Genomic DNA, 18031 nt, shown 5'->3' on the forward strand with positions numbered 1-18031 from the left:
TCTCTTTTACCCATTATTAGCAGCTTCTTTCATAAAGAGAAACTTGTTGCTGTATGTAATGTCCACAGAATAGCTCTAGTTCTAGCTCTGGACATCACATACTACAGTTCTGCAGCCCAATTTCTGCCATATTGTAAGGCCATGTCCTCTTAGGTAGTTCTGAATCAGTAAATATGCTGCAGTGAGTTCACCACTCCCTTGTTCCGACCTCTGCAGAAAGGGATTGTGATGAGATGGAGGTTGGCTTCTTCTCCCTTGTAACCAGCAATAGGACTAGAGGGAATGGCCTCAAGCTGAGCCAGGGAGGTTTTGCTTGGCCATTAGGAAATACTTCTTCTCTGTAAGAGTGGTCAGGCAGTGTAATGGGCTGCACAGAAAGGCGGTGGAGTCATCGACCCTGGAGGTGTTCAAGGAACATTTAGATGTTGTACTGAGGGACATGGTATAGTGGGGAATATTGGTGATAGGTGAACGGTTGGACTGCATGATTTTGGAGGTCTTTTCCAACCTTGGTGATTCTATGATTCTTTAAGAAAGGGCTTTAAGCACCCATCATGGATATGCTGGTGTGAATTCTCTCAATGTAAATAACCCCAAAGAACAGTCAAAACATGCAGCAGTGCTTGCAAGTACATGCATATTATATTAGCACCGCACAGTGCTGCTCTTTGAAGCTCTTTTAAGAAGATACCCGTTCATCTGCATCTATCTAGCCAAATTTATTTTTTTCTGTCAAATGTTCCTCCTTTTGGCTGACATGAGGGAATGAGAGCAACAGAAAATGGAATCTGCAGATATTTGCACACACGAGTAAGCCTGTTCCCGTGAATAGTGCCATTATACTCGGTGGGGTCGCTTTGCTGAGAAAGATTGATCACACGCTTTATTTGATGAAAGAGCAGCTCCTAACCGAGCACAGACACTGAGGGAACAGACTCAAGTGGAAAAAGTCTAAAAATCTCTTTTCCTGCCCTGAATTCAAAATAACATTTCTCTACTGGAAAAACAAACATAAGCTCATTCTGGGTGTCCGTCTGTCTGCCTGTGGGATTGGCAGTCCACACCTTCGGCAGATTCAGACCTTTCTGCCCCTGTTTACACTCAGGAGGTTACGCCTTAGTGACAAAAAGCTGGTTTGCTGTGACATCCATTTCCCCCTCTAGGGAAAATTCCTGGCTGTGAAATCCCAGCAGAGACGTCTCATTTTTCCATGGCCAGTTCAGAACAACCCAAAAGTTGCCATCTAGGTCTGACCTTGACACTACTTGGAGAGCAAATTACAGAGCCTGCTCTCCTGAAGTGCTGACGCAGAGACAAGTATATCCAATGAGTTATCTTGATACAGAAATCACGCTGTATCACAGCCAAGAGCCTGCTCCTTCTGCCAAGTGGGACCCGTGCCTGGGGGCTGAGGAGCTGAGGAAGCGCTGCCTGCGGCCTCCCCTGCCCCAGAGAGGACAGCAGTGTCCTGGAAGTGGCTGCCGTGCCCAAAGCCAGGGCAGAGCCACAGGAACGAATGTGCCTGACAGCATCCATCCTCTGGGTTTGGCAACCGATGGCCACCACCCCATGGGATGTGCTCATGTGAGGCTGCCCAGCCTGGTGGCATAGAACTGAGCTGGAAGGGACCGCTAAAGGCCACCTGGTACAACTCCCCTGCAATGAGCAGGGATACCTACAGCTCCATCCATTGCTCAGAGCCTGTCCAGCCTGACTTTGGTCTGATGTGGGTGAGCAGCGTGCTGAAAAGCACCAGGACTGAGCTGTCGTGACTGCGGGAAAGTGGGACACCATACACATGGCTAGGCTGATCTCTGCTTTACAGTGGGTGCATGGGACTATCAGGGACCTGCAGGTCTTTGCTCCTATGGGTACATGCACAAGCCTTTGCCCCAGCTGTTGCACACAGAGGAGGAATATGAAGGCCAAAGGGGAGGCTGGAAATTGAAGCAGAGGTACAAGAGAGGGCGCGTCCCTCCTTTGGTCCCTGCCAGCTGTGCCAGGCGCCATGTGCAGCCCCGCAGTGCCAGGCCCCGTGCAGAGCTGCAGCCACAGGGCGCCGGGGCGAGGGGTGGAAAACGGATCGTGTATCTTTAACCCACAGAGGCCGAAACGTGGTTGTTGTTTTTTTTTCTTAGTTAACAATGGAAACTTTTTTTTTTCTTTTTTTTTTTTCTTTTTTTTTTAGTGTTTCCCTCCCGCGGTGCTGCCCAGCAGCACAGAGCGAGCGACGGAGCGAAGAAAAAAAAAGAAACTTGTTCCGCTGAGTTCAACCCCAGACAGGCTCACAACTTCCTTCCTGCTTTCCTACCCCCTCCCTCCGCTCTCCTCCTTCTCTCGGCTCCTCTCCCTCTCCTCCTCCTCCTTCTCCTCCTCCTCCTCCTCCCGCTCCTCCTGCTCATCCTGCTCTCCCCGCCGTTCCGGCCGCACGACGACAGGGCTCCGCGGCCGCCCCGCGGTCCTGGCCGCAGCGCGGAGCGGGGAACGCGGCGCTCCCGGCCCCCGAGGGGCGATATACCCGCGGGCAGCGCGGGGCTCCGCCACCGTGGGGATGGCTCCGGCAGCGCGCTGCGGCCGGCGGGGCGGCGGGCGCTGAGCCGCTCCAGGTAAGCGCCTCCGGGCTGCCCTCCGGTATGGCCGAGAGGGAGGGGACGGAGCCGGGTTCCGAGTGCCGGGGGCTGCGAGGAAACCTGGGGGCGCTTATCTGCCCGGGGATGCGCGGGGGGCGCGTGTGATGGCAGCGCGGTACTTCCGAAGAAGTGTACGCCCGTCGCCGGGGTTGGCACATAAGGGCATAAACAAGCCCACACCCTCGCGTAGGTTGCGTTTCGATGTGGATGTCGTGGGGTTCCCAACGCCGGGCACGGGATGAGGATCGCGGCTCCGGAAAGGCAGGCGGGAGACTAGAGGGACGGCAGGAGGCAAAAGCAGAGCACCTCTTGGAGCACATAGAGCAGCTGCTCCCAGCTGCCTCCCTGAGCGGGACGAGGGCTGTTACTGTGGCAGCTGCACAGCCCAAGAGGTGTGCGCAGGGAAATGGGATGGAACGTGTGCAGCTGTACACACCTGTGCTGCTGTGTGTAGGTGGGCTGGGTGGTGGTGGGGACGTGGTCCTGTCCCGTGCCAACTGGGCAGGCAGGTATCACTGAAGGAAGTCGCTGCATGAGACTGGGTTGCCATTGGTTGTAGGTGACAAACCAGAAGGTGGCAAATTTGAGCTATCTGGACTTCTTCACTTCCCTCCAAAGATGTCAGCTTTTGGGACGAGCACTCAGAAGCTTCCAACTTGCGGCTCCCACCGTTTGGGCCGGCACTCCCTAACTCTGTTGCAGGAATGGCTGCCCACTGTGCACACAGTCGCTCTCATTTTTCCCTCTCCCTCTCTCTAGGCATCCCGTTTTATGGAGCTGTGGACCAGGACCAGCCCAGCTCCCCTGCTGCTCCCTGGCGATGCTGCTGATCCTGGCTTGGAGAGAGCCCCGCTGAGCCTGAGAGCCGAGGTGGCGGCCTGCCTGTGCGCCCCGGCTGACTACTATGGCTGTGTACTGCTATGCGCTCAATAGCTTGGTGATGATGAATAGCAACAGTGAGGTGAAAAGCAGTGGGAGCAAGACACCACCTCCCTCCAGGCAAGCGCTGCCCAGGAGCCCCGAGGCAGCCGGCAGCTGCTGCCCGCTCCCTGCCTTCAGCCCCACCACCGTGCCACCCCGCTCCCCGCGCCTCAGCTCTGCCTTCCTCTTCCCTCCGCCTGAGGAATCCCCTCCGCAGCTGGGCAGCCCCGGGGGACGGCGGGGCAGCCGGGGAGGAGATAGGCCGCCAGGCTCCCCTGCAGCACGGCGCCTGCAGAGAGAGCTGCACAATGTCCAGGTGAACCAGAAAGTGGGGCTCTTCGAGGCACACATCCAGGCTCACAGCTCCGGGGCCCAGTCGCTGTGGAGCCCCCCGCCATCCTCTCCTCGTCCTTCTTCGCCCCAGCCATCCTCACCTCGGCCATCTTCATCTTGGCCATCCTCGCCTCGGCCATCCTCTCCTCGACCTTCCTCACCCCGACCATCCTCACCCCGACCTGCCAGCCCCACAGTGCCAATGATGGGGCTTGGCACAGGACCCCGGCCACGGGCTTATGGGGAGAGTGATGATCCTGATACTCGTGTGGCCCAGGATCGACCGAGCGTTGCGGGCCTCGTGGTGACAGAGGGGCAGGCCATGGGGCAGGAAGTGGAAATGGAGCCATCAGGGAGCAGCCCACAGCGAGGTGAGGTGGACATGGCCACCTCGGGACTGGAGGGCCAGTACCCAGTCGGTGGTGGTAGCATCCCCGCTGTCATCATCACAGACCTGGGGGGCACAGAGGAGGAGGCGGGTGCCGTGCCTCCCAGCAGCCTGCCTGTCCGCAAGCTGTCCTCATCATCAGCCTCTTCCACCGGTTTCTCGTCATCCTGGGAAGAGTCCGAGGAGGACATCTCCAGTGACCCTGAGCGCACCCTGGACCAGGCACCCGCCTTTCTGCAGACTCTGGACCAGCAGAAGCCCCGAGTGGTGAGTCCTGGGGCAGCCCTCGGGAGGTGGGAACGGCCCCACATCCGTGGCATGGGCACTGTGGGTAGGCAGAGGTCTGTGGCAGCAGAGATCCTCAGAGAAATTGTATCCCTGGGTTTCCCATGAGGATTCCCGTGATCTGCATGAGCCTAAGGGAGAATTTAGTTCCTCTTCAGAGTGGAAGTCTTGCTGGCCAAGCGTCTGTTTTGTTTATACATGGTGATGCCCATCACTATGGTGTCTGGGTGCCTTTCATATGGAAGCACAATTCACGAGAATCTCTGCTACCTCCCATTTATAAAAAAAAACCCTTTTTGCTTATGGAGTATCTTATATTTTAGGCAAGCATATTTTTAGGTGTTTATATTAAGTTCATTTGTTTCTGGATCTTTCTTTCCCACATGGCTGGTTGGGAAGCTTCAGGTAAGAGAAAAGAGAAAGCATCGGTGCTGTCTTCTCCCTAAAGCAGGGAGGTCTCCTTGAAGAAGATGCTTTGAGGCATTCTCCAAAGGCAGACGCTCACGGGATTTGTTGTGTCATGCTGGGGATTCATCCTGTGTCTGAATGCTCTGCACAGAGGTTTGCTCTGAGCTGTCACACTGCTTCTCTAGAGGGCTTTGAACCTCCCAGGGTGGCTGTCACAAGGTTCTCTGATCTGCATGTGGGCTTATCATGCAGATGGGAGACATCACCCCGTTTTGAGACTGACAAACCCTGAGAAATGCAGGGCTGCCCACTGCCTCCTTCCTTGTAAAGAGCCTGGTAATGGCCCGTCAGCTGTCAGTGGTGCGATTCACTCTGTTTAATTTCCAAAGATACGCGATAATGAAACTCAATTGCTCAGCTCAGTTACACAAGGAAGTCCAAAGCAGAGTAAAGTTATCAAAGTCATGAAGCACTGACACACTGTGGTTACCAAACACTCAGTGGACTGAAATAAACATATTTACTTTCCTACGTGCTTCGTTCTCTTCCAAGAACTGGGGCTCGATTCCGCTCAGGACAGAGCAGCAGTTGAGTAAAAGCATGGTTAATGAAGTTACAAATGTGTGGCTTGTCATGTTTGCAGACAGTTTTGTATTTGGGGGCTCTTGACAGATGAATCAGATCGCTGCCTTTTATCACTGCCTCTGCTGATTAAATTCCAATGCTTTTGTGCACGAGCTGTAGTAATCTAGTAATCTCTGCTCCATCCTCCACGCTGACAACTGTTCCTTCTGCTCGGTGGCACTGATGTTCTGAGAACGGCTCACCGATGGGCCAAGCTGTGCCTCATCTTGCTGTGGAAAGTGTCCCAGGGCTTTGGGCTGACTGTGCAACTGGTTGGCAGCATCCTAAATCCATAGTGACAGCACAAGACACCTACTGAAGCGGTGTCGGGGTGCACGATCATTTGTTTTGTGAACTCACTATTTGTTTTTAACAATGTGCACTGTCCGGAAGTGGGTTGTGAGAATGTGTGAGAAGCTCACTCTGCATCTCATGCATTACTGTCAAAATCAATCCATCTCCAAACCATCTCCCCTCTGAGCTGAGTAGGTCGGTGCTGCCAGTGTGTGCCAGGTGCCTCAGGGAAGGGCTGGGGAGCCTGCAGGAGAGGAGGATGGGTGAGCAGTGGGAAAGCCGTTCTCATTGCTGGTACGTTCTGCACTGCACATCTTCCATAGCTTGTTTACAGATTTGATAAACAGCAGGCTTGCTGCTGCCCTTCCTTTCTGGAGGCTGTCAGGCTCAGCCAATCTGTTCGGGATGTCCGGCTGTCTGCTGGAGTTCCTCCCGGTGTTCCCGGGGAAGGGGCAGATCCCTGCATCTGGCACAGCCTCGTCCTCTGGTGTATTTCAGGTAGGGAGCTTCACCTGCAGTTGGGTCTGCGTGATGCATCATCAGCTGAAGAAAATGTTTTCTCCTCATGGAAGGGACGAATGTGGCAGGACCGCTTTGTTTGATCCCGGTGACCTGCAGCAGCCCTGTGGCTGAATATCAGCTCAGCCATGGTTTGCTGAAACTGTTTGCTCAGTGCACTGCCTGGCCCTGGAGCACGGTGGCCGTGCAGCACTTGGAAACAGCAACTATGCTGTGATTGTGAAAGACCTGTGAAGCACAGTGACGATAAGAGCAGTCTGACATTTTGCTGTTGTCTAATTACAAATCCACTTAAGGCCTGAGTAAACCTCCACGTAAGGGCTTTCTCGGCTGTGGCTTTCCCCAGGCTGTGGGCTGCTGCTCGAGAAACCCCACACTTGTTTATTGATGCTTGCAGGGTTTCAAAGATGCTGAAGCGATGACACTTCTTGGGCTGCGTGGGAGGACTCTGTCCAGCACTCTGTAGTTCAACTCACCGTGGGGCAGCCCTTTCTGCATACCCTGCCTGGGCAGCTGCAGGAAGGAGTAGCTGTGTCCATCCACCCGCTGCCCGAGCTGAGGGGACACTGCAGCTTTTGGAAGGGCTCTGTCACAGCACGTGTTGTGCCAGGGGAGGATTTCTTCTCTCCTGGCTGGTTGGGCAGGTTGGATATGCAGGGGAGGGAGAGCGTGCTCCACATCCCTACTGCAAGTGGCACAGTGAGCTCTGGGCGGTGACCTGGCTCCTAGAGCAGATTTCTCACCCCAAAGAAGCCCCGTTCTAGCTGTGGCTCCCGCTGACTTCAGTGGAAAAATATGGACTTGTGAGTATGTCTGTTCCTGGGGGACACTGTTTGCGAAGTGAAGGAAAAGCTGGTAGGCTGAGGCATGCTTCACAGCAGGACAGCTGGCCCCAGTCCGGCTGTATTCCTTTAGCAAAAGTGGTTCCAGTGCTGATTATTACAGTAAGTCATCATCATTGAACTAAATGTTCTAGTTTGTCAGTTCTCGAGGAGCTAGAAGCAAGACAAGAGGACTCAAAGGAAATGCAGAAATTGTGCAAGTGTGTACTAGAGAAAAATACCATGTCAAGGGAAAAAAATAAACTTCCTGGAAAAGCAGTGCAAAATACTATAGTGTTCCTCTTCCTGTCTTTCTCACAGCTGTTGTGCAGGCACAGGAATGTATGCTGAATAGTAATCAAGAAGCTCCCAGTTCATTGTGAAACCTCTCCTCCTTTCAGTAGGCAGAGCAGTTTACTTTGGGTTAGAGACTTCCATTAACATGTGCAAAATGGCAAGAGTGTTTGGGAAACACTGATGACGTTGCTGCTGACCAGCATGTTTTAAATGGATTTATTTGTTTGACTTGCAGTGGCTGTATTTCTGAAAGGAGACAGGTCTAGATAGGGTTTGCGTCAGCCAAGGGCCAGTGGGACCCTTATTTCTCTTTGAGATGTTCCACAGTGTAAGCAGAGTTTGCTCCTATAAAAATCCATCAAACTAAACATCGTTCCCTTTCCTAGCTGTCACTGTGATCAGGAAGTCTCTGTGTAACAGAAACCGTGACTGCATGGCTATGGTGATGCGTGCAAGCCCTTCTGAATATGCATTTTTATGCTCACTGCGTTTATGTACTTTGCTTCTTCCTCCTGTCACACTGGTATTAAAAGCTCCTAAGCTTATGAGCTGGAGTGGTATCACCAGTATAGTATCAATACAATGTGTAGCATGTTGGCATGCTTGCTCTGGCAATGTGTACTGTTAAGCAGTACGCATGGCGCTGCCCAGGAAAGATGCTTAGTCCTCCAGGTGAGGTGCCAGAGTCATAGAATCATAGGATGACAGAATATCCTGAAGTGGAAGGGACTGGGAGGGATCTTTGAGCCCAGCTCCTGGCTTTACACAGCACCACCTGAAAATCAGACCCTATGTCTGATAGTGTTGTCCAGATGCTCCTTGAACTCCAGCAGCTCGAGGCCTGCTGCCCTGGCAGCCTGTTCAATGCCCACCACCCTCTGGTGCAAAGCCATTTCCTAACCCCCACCTGCCTCTCCCCAGACACAGCTCCATGCCGTTCCCTTGAGGACTGAACCTCTTTCAGCACTGCTGTGGGAAGACTCAAGAAACAGAGGAAGCTGAGGTGGGCACCTCCACATGAATATGCTCCTGCATATTCAGCAGACCTGATGACACGGCATGTTTTGGCTGACCCACCCGTGGCTGGCAGGCTGGGCTGAGTGTGAGGCTGTCAGCAGGCCAAGTCTGTGCACTCTTGGGAATTCACGAAGTACTGCACTATGGTAGCTCATCTCCTACCTACTCATGTGGCCTTCTCGGCAGATAAGCAGCTTTCTTCTGGGCTCCCACCCATGCAGGGTAAGTGAAGATGCTGCAATAACCTTGTGGGAGATACGCAGTGCTATTTCAGATCCATTTTCATCAACACATCTAAGTTCATTGGGAAGGGTTTCTTCTTTGCTAATGTTCTCCACGATTGACAGCACAGGAATGACAGGGTGCATAGCAGATGCCTTACTTGCTAGCACAGCTGACGTCTCTTGCATATTTTGTTTTTAAAACAATTTCACACTGAAGAAGTTCATAAAGAAATGGAAGAAAGCCTGAAGCATTTCTGAGGTGCAGGAAGAACAAACAAGAGCGAGCATTAGGCTCATCATCTCTAGGATCTCCAGCTGCAGATGGCAATTGCAGGATGTCAGGTGCTTTGCTGGTTGGACCCATGTGGCATTAAGCTGAATGTCCTCAAAATTAAACTCTCAGATCAGTGGAAACTTTACAGTTTTGTCTCTAACATTCTAGAGCCTTGCAAAGACAAAAACCAATCCAACTGTAGTCAGCACCTGTCTCATGTTTTCCATATTATTTCTATAATGTGTTAGGACGGATTTGCATGAGAAGAAAATATTAGTGCAGAGCCGAGCCCTTGCATGCCATGCAGTGACTGAAAGCCAGCGCTGAGCTCATGTTTTCTCTACATGTAAATCTGTTCTAACTCACTTGAGAAATAATGGCATCTATGTACACTGTTAAACTTTGCTTCAGCTAAGATTAGTCTTCTGTAATTGTTAGAGATTATTTTTGTTTATAGCAGTAGGTAAATTTGTGCAGTAAATTTGACCTGCTTTCATCCAATAAAGCCCAGCCAAGCTTTCTAAGAAAGATATGTTAATATTTAACAGACTGTGGAAACTAAATGTTAACATTTACAAATTACCAAGTAACTTAGCAGCCTAATCCCTGTTCTCAAATGTGACTTTTAGGGCAACGTGGGCTTCCATGCCTGCTGGGTCACTCAGTTTGGCCCACATACGGAATTCACTGTGCTCAGCCTCCCTGGATGGGAGTCCCCTTCTGCGATACCTTTCTTTTCTATTTGTTCCCACAGTATCTTTAGGATTAGCCAAGAGTGTTCTTAAGATGGGAATCTATTCTTAAATGGCTCGTTAATGTCTTCTGTAATACTTACCAGAACTACATTCACATTCATCACGCACACAAAGAGCCAGGCGCACCATTTGCACATCGGCTGTGAAGGCTCCAGTCTGAGATCTTCCACCTTCAAACGAAAGTGCCCATCGTCTGACTCTTCAGTCAGTGTTGAGGAAGCAAAATGTGCAGTTTGCTCTGCAGACGGGATGAATGCTCAGCAGCGCCTTTCGGTTGGTGTGGGTACATGGGTACACTTGGAAATCCATGCTAACCTTTCTCCTTTCACTACATTGATTTCAGCATTATCCATCATTTCAGCTATGGGAAGAAGTGTGTGGCTGGCTGCTTTTTCTTTTAAATAGTGATTTTATTAATGGTGTGGAGAAGGGGAGAGAACCTGCTAGAAGGAATTCAGTTCTTCCTTTCAGATCCATGATATGTGATTATCCAAAACATGAGGATTGATTCTGGGAGGAGAACTGTGGTGTAGTTCTGCTTAGCACTTGAAACTTTGTGTAGTACAGCGCATCATCTGATCAGCACTACACAACAGGAACTACATTAGCATTCAGCACTGTTGTGGTTCCTAAGGAGTAGTTAAGCATCCCTCAACCCCCAGACAGACATTTAAGGGCTCTGAAGTACCACGCTGACAAACATTTTAATGAGTTTTCATTCAAAGCACAGAATTAGATTCTCTTCACCACTCGGATCACACATTTGGGTTGCAGAGAGGTCAGCACCTGCAGTTCCTGTGTTGTGGACCTCATTGAATTGATGTAGGGCTCACTGTTGGCTTCTGGAGTTTCATCCTTGCTCTACACCTTGCACCTAGTGTTTTGGAAAATGGGGATCTTAAGACTGTGCAAAGCAGAGGACGATCTTCTCCCACAGACGTTATTGTCACCAAACTCCCTTCAATCCAAATGCCTTGGGCTTTGCCTGAATGAAAACCGGTGTATCATCATCACCTGGAATACCCAGCACTACTTGTCAGTAGGGTTGTGATGCCAGGGAGCAGGCAGAAGTGTGCACCAAGTGGAGGATAGCAGAAGGCTGAGCAACGGCAACGGCTGCACCTACCTTCAGCAGCACCTCCTCCTCCCCCATCGCTTCCTGTCCCTTTGCCCTTGCTTGGGCAATTCATCTGCAGCAAGATACAATCAAAGAACCCTCTTCCTTTGCTAAACAATTCACTTCTTTTGTTAGGGTCAGATAAAATGCTGATAAAAGCTGTTGTAGCTCCGCTGAGGCCAGCAGGAGTATGCTGCGGATTCGGTCCTTGATCATTTTTCCCCTTTGTCTTCCCTGCACGTATCCAGTTACACCTTGCAGCGTGCCCCATGTGAAGCTGAGATAATGGAACAGAGAAGCAGTCCCCACACAGGTTCTGTCTGTTGATGCACACAGCCTTTGGGGCAGGAGTGTTCCAAGCAGAGATCTGCTCTGTGGCTTTTTGGAAGCTGCATTTAAGGTTGAGCATTTGTTCTTGCTCCTTGCTAACGCCTCCATTCCTTGCTAATAGGGTGGGAGCAGAGCCTTGCCTTCAGCTCACTGCTAAGCCCCATTCATTGCAGTCATATTTCAACAAAGTATTTTGGGGAGGTGTAAGAATAGGTTCTATCCCACTGTGCTAAACACAAAATGTCTTTAATGAATGGGTACGTAAATACAGTGGGTGAGGGAGTCTGTGTATGTGCTCCTTAAAAGAGCTGAGCCCAAATGGATTGGGGTGAGGGGGTGGTGAGCAGATCCCTTCCCACCATGAGCACTATCAGGCATCTCCAGGGGTTCCTCCTGCTTCAAGCAAGGCGCAGGGCAGCCGGGGGAGAATTAGTAACACGTCCGAATGTAATATGGTTGCTATTATGGGTAATATATATTTAACACTCTGCAGGGACCGTTCAAACCTGCATCTGTAGGAAGGGAGAGAAAGTCAGTCTTGCTTTTTTGGCAGGCTGCAGATCAGAGTCCGATCTGCAATCTCTCTTGGTATGTTTTATGTGGGTGGGTTTTGTTAAATTACAGGCAAAGTTATTGCACCCCTAGGCTACACACACTAAATGTTTGTCCAATTTTAGCAACATTCTTTCCAGGCTCAGCTACATTTGTTTTTATCTTCTCTATGGCAATTGATGATCTGAGTCCAAAATGTCCAGCTCTGCAGGATCTCCCGTTATATGTTTCTTCCCCAGCTGTAGCTGAATCAGGACAGTATAATACTATGACATGCTGTAATGCCTCATGCTTTCTTTAATACATTCCAGATTTAAGGAGTCAGCAAAGTTTACATATCCAAAGTAATAAATTTAAACAGTAATAAGGACAAATCCTGAACTGTGATTGTATCTTGAAAGTGTTTTGGTGGTTTTTTTCCCTTCTATCTGCTTTGGTCTGGCTAAGGTCTGTTTGTAGGAAATTCAACAGGACAGATAAAAGATGATGAGACAAACAACTTAATCCCTTAATAATGTTAAGTGGAAAATCCAACAACAGATTGGCAAGGAACTCAAATAACAACTGCAAAGTGGCCCTTACCGAGGACTGCAGAGCTGGTTTAAAAGGCAGAGCCCAGGAAAAAACCAAAGGCAAGCCTGAATAGGACCCCACAGGTTCAGACATTTCTTTGAAATCCTAAATGGAGCCCAGTTTCTTTTTTTATTTAACCTATGTCTATATAGTTCAGCTCCACCAGAGCCCAATGTTTCAGCTTTGTCTCATGCCTCCTGAGGTCCTCAGTACCAACACTGAGTGGCCACAGAGGGCTGCAGGGTTGTGGTGTGTGTGGGTGCTGGTGCAGGTGGGGATGTGGAATAGCAGCTGTGCCCAAACAGGGGCTGCTGATGGGGGTGCATGCGGAGGTGCCAAAGCCTCCTGGCAGCACCAGGCTGAGAGCTGAGCGCAGCTTGCAGGCGTTGAGATGGCCCCTGTGTCCCACCAGCTGTCTGGTACCCAGCTGCACCCCACACAGCCTCCACTGTACCCATTCCTGCTGCATGGGGCCATCTCAGCTGCTGCCAGTCAATATACCTTGAAAGCAGGGTGACGTCACAGAAGTAGTAGGCACTCAGAAATGCATTTGCCAAGCAGCTTCGGAAGAGAAGCTGTTAGTTATTATCTCTTCAGAGCCGTATTTACTTAGAGCTGACAGCCCTTCAGCCTGCGCTTTTGTGGTAGGAATGTCTTACTGGGGTGGAGATGAGGGCATCCAGAAAGGAAACAAAGGAATGAGATTTTGGCGTGGTACCTTATCTCCATCCACCTGAATCACTGCTGTACTTTAAAAGGCAGCGCAGTGCAACAGGTTGTTTGAAGAAACCTTTAGTGTCATCTCCCATCGCCGCTGCTTTAATGTTCTCCTAGAAATTTGTATACAGAATGTTCCCAATCCACTTTATCTTTCTCTGCTTGACAAATCCTGCATTTTCCTCCCATACCTTCAGCAGAGTGAGATCTAATCTTGATCTTTTTTGCAAAGCTCACAGAATTGCCTCGTCAGGTGTCATGCTGCTGCTACCTTCATGCACAACCTGTGTATACCACAGCTTTAAAGCTAGATGTGCCACCTCTGAAAAAGAATCTTCTTAAAGTTCATTTGTTCCAGAGCAAGAGGTAGAAAACCAGCTCGGAGCCAAAAGAGACCCTCTTTCAAAGGAGGGTGCAGCTAATGTCAGCAGGCTCTTGGGGAGGCTTCCTTGCACAGGAGGTTAATACAAATGTGCAGCCCCTCATCTACATGTCAGCTTGAGAAGAACAGTTTTGGCCTCTCTCCCCTGGTCTCTGTTTTCTCATGTTGCTCCCCATTGCGGGAAGGGCTTTTCTGAGCTGCTGAAGACAGTGTGTGAATCTGGGTCACCAAAAGTGTCTGTGACATGGAGCAGGTGCCAGGCCAGAGATGAGAGAGATGCAGAGGTAGCACAGTGCCACCTGGGGTGTTTTGTCTGTACCATATTGTACAGCCCAACCAGCTCCGGTACTGGATCTCCGACCTTTTAACGAGCCTAAAAACAACTCCACATCCCAGGTCTGTTCTTGTGGATGGGAATCCTTCCCAGAAAGGGAAAAAACACAGAGGTGCCTGTTTAATATAGGCTGATCTCATGCTTGAGCATACGCAGGAGTTGACCTTTCAGCACTGAAATATGTGATGGGAATAGAATAAATCACATTTGGAAAGAAAAGCCAAGTAGCTGAGGCTTGATGCACCTAGAGGGAAGGAACTGAGATGAAGAGGCTGGAAGAGATGCAGAGGGGCCAGATGACAGAATCGGAAAGTCATCTTTCAGCAGTGGGTTTGATGGATCTTTGCAAAGCAAGTCTGCGGAGTATGTGAAACTGAGAGAGGAAATGGTGAGCCCCGGAGGTGAGTTTTAGCTGGGTAGGTGTGTTGGAAAGATGCTGTTAGGGATGTCATCCTGAAGAGGCTGTGATGCTTACAGGCAGGTTGGACATGAGGACTGAAGGGCATCCAGGTTTTCCACTTGCTAAAAGTTTTGAGGTAGGAGCAAAACACTCGCTAATGAGAGCAGTAATATGTACACTCACATTGCAGAGACGTAAATGGTACTGTGAACCACCAGACTGCAAAGAGTTATATCTCTGTATGGCCTTGCAAGCCTGGGTACAGTCATGTTTCCATCAAAGTCAAAGCCAGTGTTTCCATAAACTTGCGTGGCAGCAGCTCCAAGCCCCAAGGCACAGCACACCCCCTTCACCCTCAGGGTCCGATGTTGATTTGAACATTTTTTTCCAAGAGAACCAAAACTCCACACTCTCCCCCAGCACCTGGAAGCCAGTGCAGCCTCATTGAGGAACTCCCTCTGCGTGGTGGTTTCTATTGGAGGCCAACTCCGTGGTTGGTTGCACAGCTTTTTCAAGCAGCAGCAGTGGGTAGGGCTGATCTTCATTAGAGTCTGTAGCTTGCTTGAAGGGATGCTGAGGTTCTCCTTCCTGCCCTGCTCATTGCCCTGGAACATCTGTAGCTTGTACCCCAGACAGCCAGACCCCCAGTCCCGTCCAGAAAAAGTCTTGGCAGGATGGATGTTGTAGGAGCTGCTTGGAGCTGGAGGAATAATTTTTTGGCAAAAGAGTGCATTTTCCAGCAAATGTCAAGGGAGAGGGGGAGCAAAATGATTCACAAATTCAAACACATTTCCTGAATAGTTCTGACCTAGAAAAACAACAACAACCAAAAACCAACAAAACAACAGAGGTGGGGAAAGAGGGAGGGATGTTAAAAATAGCAGCGTGTGTCATTTTGACACTTTCAGAATGAAGTATTTCATTTGGGGAATGGTTTGTTGGTGTTTTACAAGCATTTGAAATGTAGATTTGATTCAAAATGGCATTTCTTTTCACTTAAAAGTTGACCTTGGCATTAAAACACATTAAAACCTCCTGAAGGGAGGTTGTTGTGAGCTGGGGGTCTCTTTTCTCATGTAGCTGGTGATAGGACTAGAGGGAATGGTTCCAAGCTGTGCCAGGGGAGATTTAGGCTAAGGTTAGGAAATACTACTGCTCTGAAAGAGTGGTCAGGCAGTGGAATGGGCTGCCCAGGGAAGTGGTGGAGTCACCGACCCTGGAGGTTTTCAAAGAACATTTGACTTTGTGTTGAGGGACGTGGTTTAGTGAGAACTATTGGAGATGGGTGGATGGTTGGACTGGATGATCCTGTAGGTCTTTTCCAACCTTGGTGATTCTGTGATTCTTCATTTGAAAAAGAAGAGAGTTTTTTAGAAGTTACATAATCCAAATTGAAACACCACCTCTTGCTGTGACTAAAATGAGGCATTTCAGAGTTTTCCTTCCACTTCCCGACAGTTTCATCCTGTGTTTGGTTTGACCTGAACATCCCCTCTCCTCTGTTTTTTTGGTTGAGATCTGATAGCAAGAAAGCCGTGCTCCATCCAGCTCCCATGCTGCCCAACCTTTCAGTGCAGTGCCATGGAGCACGGGCTTTAGTTTAATCTGAGGTCAGTCACTCTTCACTGTGATTCAGATTGAAACCTGTGGTATCAAATTAATAAGTGCTGTACGTTTTGTAGATAACTGGCAGCTTCTCCGGAAGATGCGATGTGGAACTTCGGTTAGAAAAGTAACCCAAACTCATGGGGCCCTGAAATCTGATCTAGAAATCTTCAGAAAAGCCAGAGTTTGCACACAGCTGAATGGCAGACTTTCACTCCCCCGGCAGTCACACTGGGCTCATTCAGCTGATTTATTAAAGAGCAGCAAGCAAACAGCTAGCAGATGCTCTGCTGCAGCCAAAATGTGCAGCAGGGTTTCCCTAGGCAGTGGGGAAGGAACAGGCACATTTGCTGCACGATGAACCATGGCCGAGTTCTCTGTCCCTTGCTGTGCTTTCTGCCTTGCTGGGACATTTCGTGCCATTTCCTCCGCAGAAGGCAATCCCTTGGTGAAGTGGAACTGCCTTTGCAGGGGTTTACCTTGACTGTCTCCTGTCCCCCTTACCTCCGTGTCTTGGGAGGGTGCAGGCACAAAGCACACGCTGTGGTGCAGGACAGCAGATAGAACTCTCAGTGAACTGCACAAGTGGGCAAACACACTCTTGAAATAGCTTCTTTCTGCAGTCAAGAAATGGGCTGAATGGAAAGAAAGGCCAGAAGGGCAGAGCATGTAAGCTGATTCTGCTTTCCTGTAACAAACTGAGAAAGCCAGCTCTCCCTCCCCGCCCCGGCTGAAACAAAAAGCCCATAGACAAGTAGAGCAAAATCTGCCTTCCTGTTTGTACGTGTGTCATGAGGCTGGGACGGCAGGTGGCATTGACTCTTACAGCTCCGTGGAAACTGGGAATCATCTCTAAGGCAAAGCTGGGAGGTGGAAGCTCAGACAGAGACCAAAGCAGTGACTGGAGGACAGGGGCTGTACAAACTGCACATGGAGGTTCATACTGCTTCTCTGTTCAGTTTTACGTGAAATACAGTTCAAGCACTTTTTCAACAGGTAAAGGGGATTCAGAGATCTTTGGCACAAGCAGCTGCTAGGAGACAGGGAGACATCTGACTGTTCATCTTAAAATGGGAAAGCAGTGCAGAGCCTGCCGGTGCAGACTGTGAAAGCATAGCAAAAATGTCAGCTTTTCAAGTGAATGATTGCATTGAGACAATGATCTAGTGAAGGCTGTGCAGATCTTTTAGGCTCTGACAGTGTGTGGAGAACGCCAAGCAAGGCTGTTTAACCATCCTAAACTAGCATGTAATTGAATGATGTCTTGAAGTGATGCCAAGCGCTCTGTTCTCTAGCAGCATTACGGGTGTTTGGGCTTAAATCTACTTCCATTGGATACACTGACACGTTCTCCAGCTCACCTCTTGAGTTAAGATGCTGCTCTGTTCTTTTTCCTTTCCAGCTGGTAGATTTGCATCTTCATTTCACCATGGAGAATGAGACAAGGATGTTCTTCTTTTTAGTGCATTGTTAAAGCCAGTACATGTTTGAAGGGACTAATCCCAGAGCAGAGGCTGGCTGTATCCCATCTCCTCTTTCCTCCAGTGTTCCATTTGCAGGGGCAACTTTGGTGCCATTGCATCACTGGGGCAGTTGTAGAGGTTGTGTAACACATGGATACAGTCTTCTGGACAGCGGCTGCCTCTGGAAAACTTGCTAGAGCTACTGCTGGCCTCATAACTAGAATATTTGCAGTGTATAAGATTTAGTAAAGAGAGCTATTGTCAGGAAACATAGGTTTGTGTAACAGCAACATTTTCTATATTGTATGCAATGAAGTTACTTTCTTGGGAATTTAACTGCAGGTCAGTTTAAACAGCGTGGCCAGCTGTAAGACACCGCACGTTACGACACACGTGCTGAATGTTACTGCTCAGTGTCAGTGTTTATTGAACAGAGCAGGGCTTTGAGAAATACGCCTTGGCCCAGGAAGCACTAACAATGTCATGGCACTTCACATCTGCAAAGCAGCGCAGATAACGCTCTGATTTGTTTTTGGAGTAAGTTCTCCAAAGACAAAATACTTCTGAAAACAACCGCTAAGCCCCTAAAGCCCCGAAGAAATATTAATGTTCAGGTTGGGTAATGGAAGACCATGGATGTCTCAGGTTTTCCTATTCTGAAAAACGCCCTGCCTTTTTTGGAGTAGCAGGAGACTCCAGGTGTAGTTTGGAGGCTGATTTTGCAGCAGCAGTCCCAGCTGCTCTCAGTGCAGAGTGTTTATTTGCTGC

The 18031-nt window shown here is 49.6% G+C and overlaps 1 protein-coding gene across 1 annotated transcript in view; it reads left to right on the top strand.

The window, feature by feature from the left end:
• The first annotated feature begins 2242 nt into the window (after positions 1 to 2242).
• The window catches only part of ITPKB (inositol-trisphosphate 3-kinase B), a 48058-nt gene continuing 32269 nt past the window's right edge, over positions 2243 to 18031 (top strand). The window contains exons 1-2 of the mRNA XM_015856978.2: positions 2243 to 2606; positions 3390 to 4539. Coding sequence (XP_015712464.1) covers positions 3535 to 4539 — 1005 coding nt within the window. The 5' untranslated portion in view covers positions 2243 to 2606; positions 3390 to 3534. The remainder of the gene's footprint in view (positions 2607 to 3389; positions 4540 to 18031) is intronic.

This window comes from Coturnix japonica, chromosome 3, assembly GCF_001577835.2.
Source record: "Coturnix japonica isolate 7356 chromosome 3, Coturnix japonica 2.1, whole genome shotgun sequence".
Classification (NCBI taxonomy): domain Eukaryota; kingdom Metazoa; phylum Chordata; class Aves; order Galliformes; family Phasianidae; genus Coturnix; species Coturnix japonica.